Source organism: Schistocerca cancellata, chromosome 2 (assembly GCF_023864275.1).
Source record: "Schistocerca cancellata isolate TAMUIC-IGC-003103 chromosome 2, iqSchCanc2.1, whole genome shotgun sequence".
In the NCBI taxonomy this organism is placed as follows: Eukaryota; Metazoa; Arthropoda; class Insecta; order Orthoptera; family Acrididae; genus Schistocerca; species Schistocerca cancellata.
This window is the reverse complement of record NC_064627.1, coordinates 400,146,538-400,158,709: the sequence shown is the minus strand read 5'-3', so window position 1 is coordinate 400,158,709 and position 12,172 is coordinate 400,146,538. Positions and strand designations below refer to the sequence as shown.

Here is a 12,172-nt window from a genome sequence, read left to right as displayed (position 1 = left end):
AGTTGTCGAAAAGATAAACCGCTTTCTTACAGGTGCCGGGTGTTACTCTGCGGGTTGTAACCTCTTAACTAGAAAACTACCTCATTTGTCTTGATAGGGGTGGGTGTGTGGGAATCCTATATTTATACTCTGGAAAAAAATACTTGATTTTGAGTTAATTACACTGATGAACGAAATCATTATGATCACTTGCTGGGCTGGACATTGGTCCAACTTCGGAACACGACACAGCAGCAACGCTGGGTGACATGGATTCGCCAAGTCTGGTAGGTTTTTGAAGGTCCGTACCACAACTTCAGAATTGTGCTATAGTGATTTGGGAAGCACGGTCATAAACTAACGCTGATGTCTTGGCCACAAAACTCGTCTGATCTGAGCCAAAAGGAACACGTCTAGGATACAGTCGAACTTCTGTTCTTGCGACATAAACCCGCTACTGCTGATTACTTCCTGATGAGACCAGAATAGCGATGCCTTTGGTACAAATGCGAGTGGGCAGGCACATGACCGTGTAGTACGTTTAGTGACTTGATTTTTGGGCTCTGTAAGTTCCTACACAGGTATTATTTTAATTGTGCAATGGCATGGCCCAGTACTCTAAACTCGCTATTGTCAGTTAATTCCCCACATTCTTCTAAGCAGAGCACAGGTCACCTAACTCCCATAAATTAAGTGTCGGTGGTCGTGAAGCTTATAACGCTACAAGCCATGGGTTTTATGCGTATAAATTGATCAGGGCTGCGCTGTACCCGCCAGGGTAGCTGAGAGCGCTAATGCGCTGCTTCCTGGACTCGGATAGGCCCCGAATCGAATCGGCCTGGCGGTTTAACGCCGAAGCCCGGTATTCCAGCCACCCTGGATGGGGTTTTTTGGTGGTTTTCCACATCCCGTTGGGTGAAAACGGGGCTGGTCCTTACGTTCCGCTTCAGTTACGCGACTCACAGACATTTGAACACGTTCGCACTATTTCATGGCTTACACTAGACACAGACAGCTGAGGTACACTACTTATATCCCGGGGTGTTTGGGGTGGCAGCAGGAAAGGCATCCGGCCACCCTCAGCAACTAACACTGCCAAATCCGTAATAACACGGCCGATCCCGCGTTAAAAAGCGGGACAAAGGCCGAAAGCAAGAAAGCAAAGGCTGGGATGAGCAACATGTAGCTGACGAGTGAGGCCGCAGTGCAAAGTGAGCGAGGTGTATGCCGGAAAACAGGATGGGACAGCCGACCCACGAATGGCTGTGTGGCCGTTTCCGGAAAATTCCGCGTCGTTAAATAAACCGCATTGGCGAAAGCTAGCTTGCAGCATGCTCACATGGCGAGGTTCTGAGTGTATGCAACTCTGAATTATATATTCAGAAATAGAACACAAGAAATAGCAACAGAATAACGATCCCAATTAATTCATTACTACCGATGCATTACAAAGAATTTAGAATGTTGTCGCAGTTTATATAACTTTTTTATGTATAAGAAATATTCATGACGACAATGAGTCAGAATCAAATGCCATTCCATGTAAGGAGAAAGAGGACATCTCCAGAAAGAGCCTACATGACACATTGCTACACCAAAAGAGGAATTTATAAACACAAATATTGCATTACAATGATTGTGGGCAAAACAGAAAGTCCGCCACAGTAGCACAACCACTGTCTTCTGCGTAAATAATTTGTATTATTGTTCTTTATTTAGGTATTAGTATGAAATTCTAGTACTGTTGTGAGTGTGTCATTTGAGTCAAGCAGTAACGCAGGGCTTGTAAATTGTGAACTTCACTAGGTTCCAACAGTTCCGATTCAAAGTGTAAAATACTTTTCCAAAAGACATAATTTCAGCTATATAGAAAATTAATCTGTCTCATACTGGGATGCAAATGTAATGTAAAAACATATCTTATTTGGTTAGTATAAAGTATGTTCAAAAATTGTAAATAATTTGGAATGGTGGTATAGAAGTTAAGAGCTAACATGACTCGAGTAGTGATCACAAGACCAAGTTGAGGAGGTAGAGAACAGAGCAGAGCTAGGTGGTCTTTTGTCGGTGTCCTTGGTTGGGGCAATAAATGAGCGCCTAACAGCCGCTGTTGTGCTTCTGTTAAACTGGTAGGAATTTGGAACTTATTCATCTCAGTAAACATAGTTTGCGTGTGTGGAGATGCACGTTATTCGTCATGAGTTAGCCTGAAATACTGTATTGACCTTTGTATGTTACTCTGTTACTGAATAGACTGTGTGAACTAGATAAATGTTGGATCAGCATGGGAACAAGTCGGGCTCGTCTGCTGCTAAGCCCTATGTTGAACAGTGTGCACTGAGCGGTGTGGTCTGAAACACCTGTGTCTGCGCCTGCGCTGCACTCAGTCGTCAGATCTGCCACAGAAAGCCACCTATCTGGCATTAAAGAGCGGATAAGCTTGTTCTGTGATGAGAAGTCGACGGCGAACGCCTAGTCATCTTCTCCAGCCCATCCTTCGCTCGAATGATTCCCCTTTCGTCTCAGCTCCGTTTGTGTTATCTTCTTGCCATTTCAAGTGCTCGCGTTGACAGCAAGGGGGAGTGGTCATAATGTTGTGGCTCGTCAGTGTATGTCAGTAATGGCGCAAAAAATGTTATAAATATTGTGGATGAAGTGTCTCACCTTTTAGGATGGATGGTATCGCCTCTCGACCATTCTTCAGTGAACATTCATTCAGGCCAGGATCGTTTATTTTGCAAGGCTTGATGTAGCTCGCTGGAATAGGAAAAAAAAAATGTTATCGTTTATTCTGGTAGAAATGGCACGCGTTACAAAAAGAAATACATACGATGGAATTACCTTAATAACTAACAACTGAACTCTACAATTATATGGGCACAATGGCTGTTTGATGAAAAAATTTCAATGCGCATGCAAAAACAACATCTGAAATACTACGGGAATCAGAACTCTGTCGTTGCTGTGGGTGAGCGGGAAGTTGGTAATTTGGGCCTGAAGCGAAGCGCATTCAGATGAAAAGAAAATCATTACTTTGCCATCCAGTCCTTCGAATTAAATTATGATTTTTCAGATGTATAAAATATTCCAGGGAGCCTCCCAAGGGGGGATACAACGCGTCCCCAAAGGAGGACATTGTGTTCATGTGGGTGCAGCATAAGTCGAAAACTCAAAGTATTTTATTTGATTTTTATTTCATCAAAATACATAAATTACACCAAACTTACTCAATGATTATATACATAAACTATGGTTTGTGAAGAATGATAATCAAAGAAAAATTTTTTTCTATCCAGACGTAAGTGAATGTTACATATTACACAATAAAATTTGGTATTGCCTTTGCAACCCGGTTTCTTGCACCTGTCAAACGATTTTTTGTCCCTGACCACTGGAAGATGTTCAACGTTGTCCAAGCGAACATCAGCTTCAGGACGAACTTCCACATTGAGCCGTTCTGAAGCGCATGGACTCTCACTAGATAGACACCCACTTTTCCTGGCCGCTGGCTTATCTATTTTTGTCAGTACTTTGACCATATTTGCCCTAAAGTGAAGCAAATCAAGCGTCTTATTTTTAGGAACACCTACATCAGATGCGTTTTTCTTGTAATCAGGGCGTGCATTTACACATGCAATATCAATTGCATGAACAAACATGGCTGTCGAAAATCGGTTCGGTTTCAAAAGCAACTAACTGCATGTTGCCTTCGGGTGCACAGCCCGCTAAATGCCAAATAGGCTGTCGCCATGCCAGGTCCGGACGCAAAGCATCAGACTTACCAAACCGGACATTCAAAGCTACCTTTCAGGCTGTTACGATTAGAATGGGTATTTCTCTTATTCAGCTTTAGGTTGACTGTGCTGTAACAAATTCGTATGCAACAATAACATTCTCGCTGCCAATGCATTGTCGTTTGATGGGAAGAGTGTTACGTGATCATCTCAGAGGTACTCAACATGCAGTTAGCGGGCTTTGCGTCTAGGCTGCTCAGCTTACAGTATATAGTATGGTATAAAAGTCTAACATTACTTTCATCATTGTCCTCTTGTTGAAAAGTATTGCCAGGATCATCGGACACATTGTCCATTTCAGATGAATTAAGGAGCTCTCTAACATCTTCTTGTGCAAGCGGCCTTCGTCTATCTCAGACTCGGGGCATTGTGAAATCACCGTAAGATGACTAAAAAGACAGCGAAATAATGTCCTAAATTTCTATGCTATTAAAATCTTTCATTCATAATGTCCTCATTTGTAAATATGTATAAAGTTGTAAATATGTCACTTACCTTTCGTTCTGAAAGACAGCTTTAGTTTTCACCTTCAAGAATGCACCTTTCTACCCACAAATAATTTTTTTCCCTAAACTCAGAAAATATTAACCGGCTGATGGAAGGTACAAAGATTACTGGGAAGCGCCCATGCGACAGTCTACATTCAGTTTTGTTCTATGGTATCAAAGATTGACAGAAGATGTCTACACCGTCCTCAGATAAACTCTCCGCTTGTGGCAATATGGGAACAACAATCACAAATGGTAAAATTTAACGACTTTTAACATACTAAACATTTATTCAGTATGTCCTTATATGAGGACGCCATGACCGAAAGGGCTACAACTCACAGTGATGCGAAAGATTGCAATACTTATCTTGTAACGTATTGACAGCAACGGACAAGTACACATAGGGGCATCATATGAACAAAATTTGATTGGCATGTAAGAATTCCTAGGAGAAAAAGAAGGAAGTAAGGGTTTAACGTCCCGTCAACAACGTGGTCGTCAGAGAGAGAGCGCAAGCTCTGGTTTTTACAAAGGGGGAGGAAATCGACCCTGCCCTTTGTAAAGACCCGTCTCGGAACCTGCCTCGTGCGGTTTAGGAAAATCACGGGAAACCTATAACAGGGGGGGGGGGGGGGGGAGGGGGTCGGACGCGGATTTGAACAATCGTTCTCCTGAATGCGAGTTCCGTGTGGAAATAAATGCACCACTTCGTTCGGTATTGTTGCTAGAATACGAGTATGTTATTCTTCTCCACTCAGTAGATGCTCCTGAAAGAAAAATTGTATGGCATCCGCAAAATCAAAGTACGCTGGATAGGTGCTGAGTCTACTAACGGTATAAGAAAGAGATGCTCACTGGTACGTTGTTATGACTGGAAGAACCAGCCTGAGTCGTGATTTACTTGTACATAAATTGCCAATACCATTTCAGAAGCAAACGCTAAGAACTTGCTATGCAGTTACAGAAGCTCAGAACACATTAAGAACAAAGCCACAGATAAGGATAAGGTATGGTTTGAACGTGCTGAACAGCAGAGTGGGGAAAAATTGTAGACCTCCGTCCGAAGTTTTGAAACTGTTACTGCTTGGTGGCAACAGAGGCCACTCCTACAAGCACGGCTACTGTGGAACTGGTTTGGCACATATTGCATTTCCACTTGCTATAATACCGACCTCCGTCTCGTAGAGGTATACTGCAGACATCGAGGCCGCCACGTGACTCTGGAAAGGCGACTCGTTTACCAGCTTCAAGGTTCATTCGGCAACTGACGAGGCAGCCGCGTACCCTCTGGAATGTACGAGCGATCTACTGGCAACGGCACTGAACCACGATTCTTTCTGTTGGGCGAGGGATATCACTGCCTGTTCGACGCTAGATGAATTGTAATTTCTTTGATGTTGCCGTCGTCTTACTCTCGGAAGCTAATTTCTCGTAATTTCAAGAGTAATCATTTTATCATGTACGGCGTCTTTGTTTTAGAATTTCTCTCTGTGACTTCTTTCCCTCTGCCTTAAACGACATATGGTGAATAGTAAACGCCGTCTGTGATTATTTTTCTGGTAACCTGTTATGTAACGATCCCGAACTGAAGAACTGTGCTCAGTTGTGTGCGTGACATGAGTCCCATTCGGGGGTGAGATTTTATGAGCTTTCCCAACAACTGCATGTATGTTACCGTCTAATTTTGTCCGGATATAGCGGACATTGAAAACGTACCACATTTTGAGACAAACGGCACGAAATATTTTTTTTTTTCTATTCAGGTACATTCCGATATATTTTCTTATGCTCGGAATTAACAGCCAATCGTTTCACCATTGAAACTTCCTGGCAGATTAAAACTATGTGCCGGACCGAGACTCGAACTCGGGACCTTGCCTTTAGCGGGCAAGTGCTCCACCGACTGAGCTACCGAAGCACGACTCACGCCCTGTCCTCACAGCTTTACTTCTGCCAGTACCTCGTCTCCTACCTTCCAAACTTTACAGAAGCTCGTTTCACCATTGCTTTGCTAATCCCCAAGTTTTTCGGTATTTAATGCAGTTCTGTGTGTATAAAAAAGAATTGTTCGAAAGGGGTCTCAGAAATTTATCACTGGTAGCCAATCCAATCGTAAAGCTGGTGGGTCCCAACACTGTAAGGCTGTTGCAGGGTAGTCCGTACTCAGAAATAATTATTAACAAAAAAATTCAGTATGTTGTGCTGTGTCTGATTTAATTAGCATTGAAGTTATGCGATCTGGCCTTCGTACGCGCAAATTTAAGGTGGCTGTCAGAAATGTTGTTGCCAACATGTACTTCGTATGGGTTCCTAAAACTGAAGAAGAGAGCGATACAAATAGAGACATGGGACGATAGTAAGGATCGAACCCGAGACAAAGTCAGAGCAGTCTCTAGCGCTATCATCTACGTTGTGACAACAACTGATAGTAATTGTATCTGGAGGGCCGCTAAAATTAGCACACCTGATTGGCTAACTTCAACGCCAATCAACCCGGAAACGGCGCAATGTATGGAAACTTTTTACTTAACAATTATTTTTCAGCACAGCCTACAATGCGAAGAGGCTTACAAACCCAGCCGTTTCGGAAATGCTCCCATCCTTCTCCCGAAAGCCAATGATCAGGCCCTTTGGAGCCAGATAAAGATTTTCAGACTGTTTCCGACCAACCTGTATAGAGCTAAATTAACCAGCTACATTGTAGTCCTACAAGTTATATCAACTGCAGCAACTCCTTCTAAAATACTATACAAGCTGTGTCACCTTGTTAGTTAGTAGATATCAGGAAACAGTTATTCGTTTTTGGTGATTTCAGTCTTGTAACTGAGAGTACTGTTTTCGCAACATCCAGACGGTTACGCTTCTTATGTAGCAAGTGCACTAGTATCGTCTTCTACTTGATTCTACAGTGTGTGAAAATGAAAAACTGCTAGTGATGTCTTTTTCCATCATATCTTATATGGTAACCAGATATTACATCTACGGAGCCCTTGGCACTTCTAGCAGACTTTTTCAACTTTGCATCATCGTGTACTTCATTCAAAAATGCTTAGAATCTGCAAATTTTTTGCATATTTTTAGTCTGCATTCCCTACGCTAAAGTAGGGCGGATTGTTATAGAAAAGATTCACAGTACACCTGGTCCTTTTAACACAAATCCCAGTGAACTGAGGTTAGGGCAGAGTGGTACTCAATTGAGCGGTTACTATTATTTACTTTACAACAAAAGGAAAGGTCGGAACCGTGCTGCAGGGAGCAGATGTGTGGGGTTGGCGCTTTTGTTAATTTGTTCCAGAAACAAAGTGCGCGTATGTGTATGTTTAATGTACCAAAATACAATATATCAGTCGGTCGAGTTGCAATGGAATGAAAAAGAATCGTTTGCAAAATGAAGCATTCTTAGTAATGTTATAACACCTAAGAGTTGCAAGAAACTCTCTGCCTATAACTACTACTAACATCTACAGTAGTCTTCTATGTCACTCTGATGAAAGTACTGCAACAACAGTTTTAAGACCTCGGTACAATATACGAAGGTTGGAACTTAAATAGTGGCAACTATTTATTCACAACAGATACGAAAGAGTTATATGTTCGCACCTGTTACTGTCCTTGAAAGTAGTCACCAGCATTGTGTGGAACCAGTTTCGCCGGACGAGGTGACCGAGCGATTCTAGGCGCTACAGTCTGGAACCGCGCGACCACTACGGTTGCAGGTTCTAACCCTGCCTCGGGCATGGATGTGTGTGATATCCTTAGGTTAGTTAGGTTTAAGTAGTTCTATGTTCTAGGGGATTGATGACCTCAGAAGTTAACTCCTATAGTGCTCAGAGCCATTTGAACCATTTTTTGAACCAGTTTCCAGCGATGTGGACGGCGTAGGAGCGGTCTACTGCCTGTCGAATCTCTGGAACAGCTCTGAAGCGAATGCCACGAAGTGGTTCCTTCATCTTCGGAATCAAATCAAAGTAATAAGGACTTAAGTACGGGGAGTATGGTGGATGGTACAGCGCTTCCCAGTCCCATCGATCGAACAGAAAAGCCACAGTTTGCGCTGTATGCGCCCGCGCATTGTCGTGCAAAATTATGGATGGGTAGCGCAGAAGGTGTCGCCGCTTCTTTCGCAAAGATGGTCACAGGTGACGCTCCAAAAACGAACAGTAATGCTGTGCATTGACGGGCTGCCGTGGAGGAACGTAATGCGTTAGGATAACACCATCATAGTCGTACACGAGAATTACGATAACTTTAGACCACTCCATCAGCACGATCAACAGAAGAGGCTCTGCTAACGGTATACTACGCCTTCCACATTGCTGGCAACGGGTTCTACACAATGCTGGTGACTACTTAGAAGGTCAGTAAAAGGTACAAACATGTAACTCTTTTGTATTGGTTGTGAATAAATAGTTGACACTATTTAAGTTCCAACCCTCGTACTTAGTAGACAAGCACTTCGAATTTAATCTGGAACAATACACAGATGTTATGGGAGAACAGTACAAGGATGTGAACTTAGTACAGGGTTACGTGAAGACCACAGACGCCGTCACACTCTGTTTATCGGCTGTGACGTTGCGCTGGCGCTGTCAAGGGCGCTCTAGCCCACTGGCCAGTCTGCTAATCTCGGCCTCAGTTTGCATCCACGCCACGCGCCGCCGTGGCACGCGGCAGCGCAAGCCAATTGCTCCGCATCACAGCTGGTGGAGGTGATGGCTAACTGCCGACCTTCACTACCTTTCTCTACCTTTCGGTGCTATTGCCTTGGGCCTTGGCGTGTAGTGGGTCCTGAAAAAGTTTATTCCTTTCGTTTCCTCTCCATTTAACAGTTGCATACCAATGGGGGGGGGGGGGGTCAGTAACTGACCCCAACGAAGTTTTCAGGCTAAAACTACTGACGTGTTCAGTAGTTTATTTAATAAATACATGACATTTATCGTAATTATAATTGCTACAATCGACAATAAGAACAGCTTTTCGTTTACACTCATTGTTGAGTTATAGCGATTGTTATAACTGAAGGTGTAACAGGTCAACAATCACCACTCGCAGACAACCGGTAAACAGTGTGGTGAGTGGAAGGTAATATCTTTGTGGCATTTGACAGAACGTACAAGAAGATGAAATTGACAGATGAGGAAATTAGAAATTTGCTTTAGAGTTCAGACAATGAATTTAGTGGTGAACTATCTGAAAGCTCGAGCAGTGAAACTGAAGATGTAGTCGTGGAAATTCCAGATCAAGTAGTGTCTAACAGCAGCGAGTTGGATGAAAGTAAACAGGGTAAGTATTGATTTTTATTACTTTTTGCAGATATTTTGGAGTGTATTAGGATGTTTGTCTCGGTAGAGGGCTTAGTTTGCTAGTGTTCGGTTCTGTTTTCATAGTTTTATAGATGTTCAACCAACAAGAAGACGACCCAGGCCGAAAGCACAAATTGATCAGCTTGAAAAAGACATGGTGGCCAAGTATGATATGGAAGAGAAGCCCTTACGTAAATCAAAGGAGGCGGTCTGTCGCTAAGGTAATAAGAACCCCGAAAGGAACTAAGCCAGGGATAAAACCTGATGTACCAGGTAAAGCTTTTCTCATGTACGTCGATGATAACATCCTGGATAACATTTTGATGTGTACCAATCTAAAGCTTGGAAATCTTAGGAAATCATCTCAAGATATTTTCATAAAAAAATAGAAAGCATTTGAAAGGGAAGAAATTGTGTCAGCATTCTATTGAACTGTGGATTCCATAGACAGAACAAGGAGGAGGAGGAGATTAGTGTTTAAAGTCCCGTCGACAACGAGGCCATTAGAGACGGAGCGCAAGCTCGGGTGAGGGAAGAATGGGGAAGGAAATCGGCCGTGCCCTTTCAAAGGAACCATCCCGGCATTTTGCCTGAAGCGATTTAGGGAAATAACGGAAAACCTAAATCAGGATGGCCGGAGACGGGATTGAACCGTCGTCCTTCCGAATGCGAGTCCAGTGTGCTAACCACTGCGCCATCTCGCTCGGTCGACAGAACAAGGACAGTGTACGTGATATATTTAGTAAAAAAAACTTTCCGATGTACCGAGATTCATTTTCGGAGCATAGACTGAGGCTCTTACTGGAGTGCTTGCGTTTTGATGATGCTCTAACTCAAGCAGCTAGAAAACAGACCGACAAGTTTGCTCCTATCAGGGATATATGGAACACGATAGTTAATTTCCTGAGTTTTATAATCCTAGTGAGTCAATCACAGTGGATGAAGAACTTGTGACCTTCCATGGGCGATGCCCATTCAGGCTATATATTCCAACAAAACTAGCAAAATATGGAATAGAGGTGAACCTGTTATGCGAGTCAGATACGAAATACTGCTTCGCTGCGGATCCCTATGCTGGAAAGCACGCTAATGAGAAGAACCATAACAGTGGCCCTGAAATAGAAGATTGATTGAAATGTCTAACTTGAAAAAATCTGGAAGAAATGTTACCATGGACAGAAGGTTCACTACCGTTCCACTCACATCTGATCTTTTGAATGAGAAAATAACTACACTTGGTACTATTCGAAGTGACTGACAAACGCGCTGTTCCTACCGAACCCCATCCTGTTTTTCTAAAAAAAGCTACACCAGGAACAATCCGATTTGCCTTTAGTGATGATGCCACTTTAGTCAGTTACGTGCCTTAGAAAGGAAAGGTTGTTACAGCATTGTCAACCCAACATCATGATATGAATGTGACGGAAGAGAAGCCACACATCATCCTATTCTACAATTGTACAAAGTCAGGAGTGGATACATTCGATAAGTGTGTAAGAGCGTACAGCTGCCGTCGAGCAACGCGTCGATGGCCAATGGCGGTGTTTTTCATCTTGATTGACATTGCAGCATACAATTCATATGTTGTATTTCAAGACACACGCAAGGAATGGACAAAGAATTACCCGACAGAGAGTTCTGGAAGAAAGAAGAAAGATCTTGCTCGTGAACTTTGTGACCTCAACATGAAAAGACGCGCTCAAAATGCTGTAGGCCTACACTCAAAATACACTACAGCGTTATCAACTTTTGGGTATGTGTGTAATCAAAATCAAGGTGCCGTGAGCAGAGGAAACAACGTTACGGAGCTGAGACGGAAAGTAACACGTGCAGCTGTTCATAATCTGCCAAGGAAAGGACGCTGTTACTTATGCGCCAGAAACAAAGACGATAAGTACATGAAGGCTTGCATTTCTTGCAGGAAGTATATCTGCCGTGCACACACCAAGAAAGAAGAAGTAGTTCGTATTGTAAAGTGTTCTGAATGTGAATCTCAGTAATCCTTGTAATTGTGAAATTAATACAAATAAATGTAAAAAAACTATTTATTTTTTACTAAAAATGTCCCAGAAACCCTTTCCCAGTAATAATAATCAAAATTTAATCTTCTAATCAGCCAAAATTATGGAAATACATAAGTAATGTAATTTATCCTAGATAATACACAATTCAATTCGTCTAATCATGTTTCCAAACAAAAGCTGTAAATTTCTTCTGTAACAGAAGCAGTGAAAGTGGATATTGCAGTTTTCAATTCATCGATGGATTTTGGCGGTTTTTAGAGACAGTTGCTTTCGCTGCACCCCAGAGTAAAAAGTCAGGTGGTGTTAGGTCGGGCGATCGTGGAGGCCAAAGTCCCTGTGAAATTATGCGACCACCAAAAACATCAGCAAGCAGTGACACTGAAACGCGAGCTGTATGCGCGGTTGCACCATCTTGTTGAAAATAACCGTTCAGTATTTCACTGAACACAATTTCTCCTATGGATGGTTACAGAATATCATTGCAGTATCGTTGTGCGTTTATTGTTCCGTTGAAAAATAAGGGACCCAGAATCCGACGTTTAGAAACTGCAATCCAAACTCCTGTTTCCACAGAATGAAGT

At 42.7% G+C, this 12,172-nt stretch overlaps 1 protein-coding gene across 1 annotated transcript in view; it reads right to left on the bottom strand.

Annotated features, from left to right (window-relative positions):
* The window catches only part of LOC126161833 (circadian clock-controlled protein daywake-like), a 43,413-nt gene that overhangs the window by 19,686 nt on the left and 11,555 nt on the right, over positions 1 to 12,172 (bottom strand). The window contains exon 2 of the mRNA XM_049917939.1: positions 2,644 to 2,736. Within this exon, the coding sequence (XP_049773896.1) occupies positions 2,644 to 2,736 (93 nt within the window). The remainder of the gene's footprint in view (positions 1 to 2,643; positions 2,737 to 12,172) is intronic.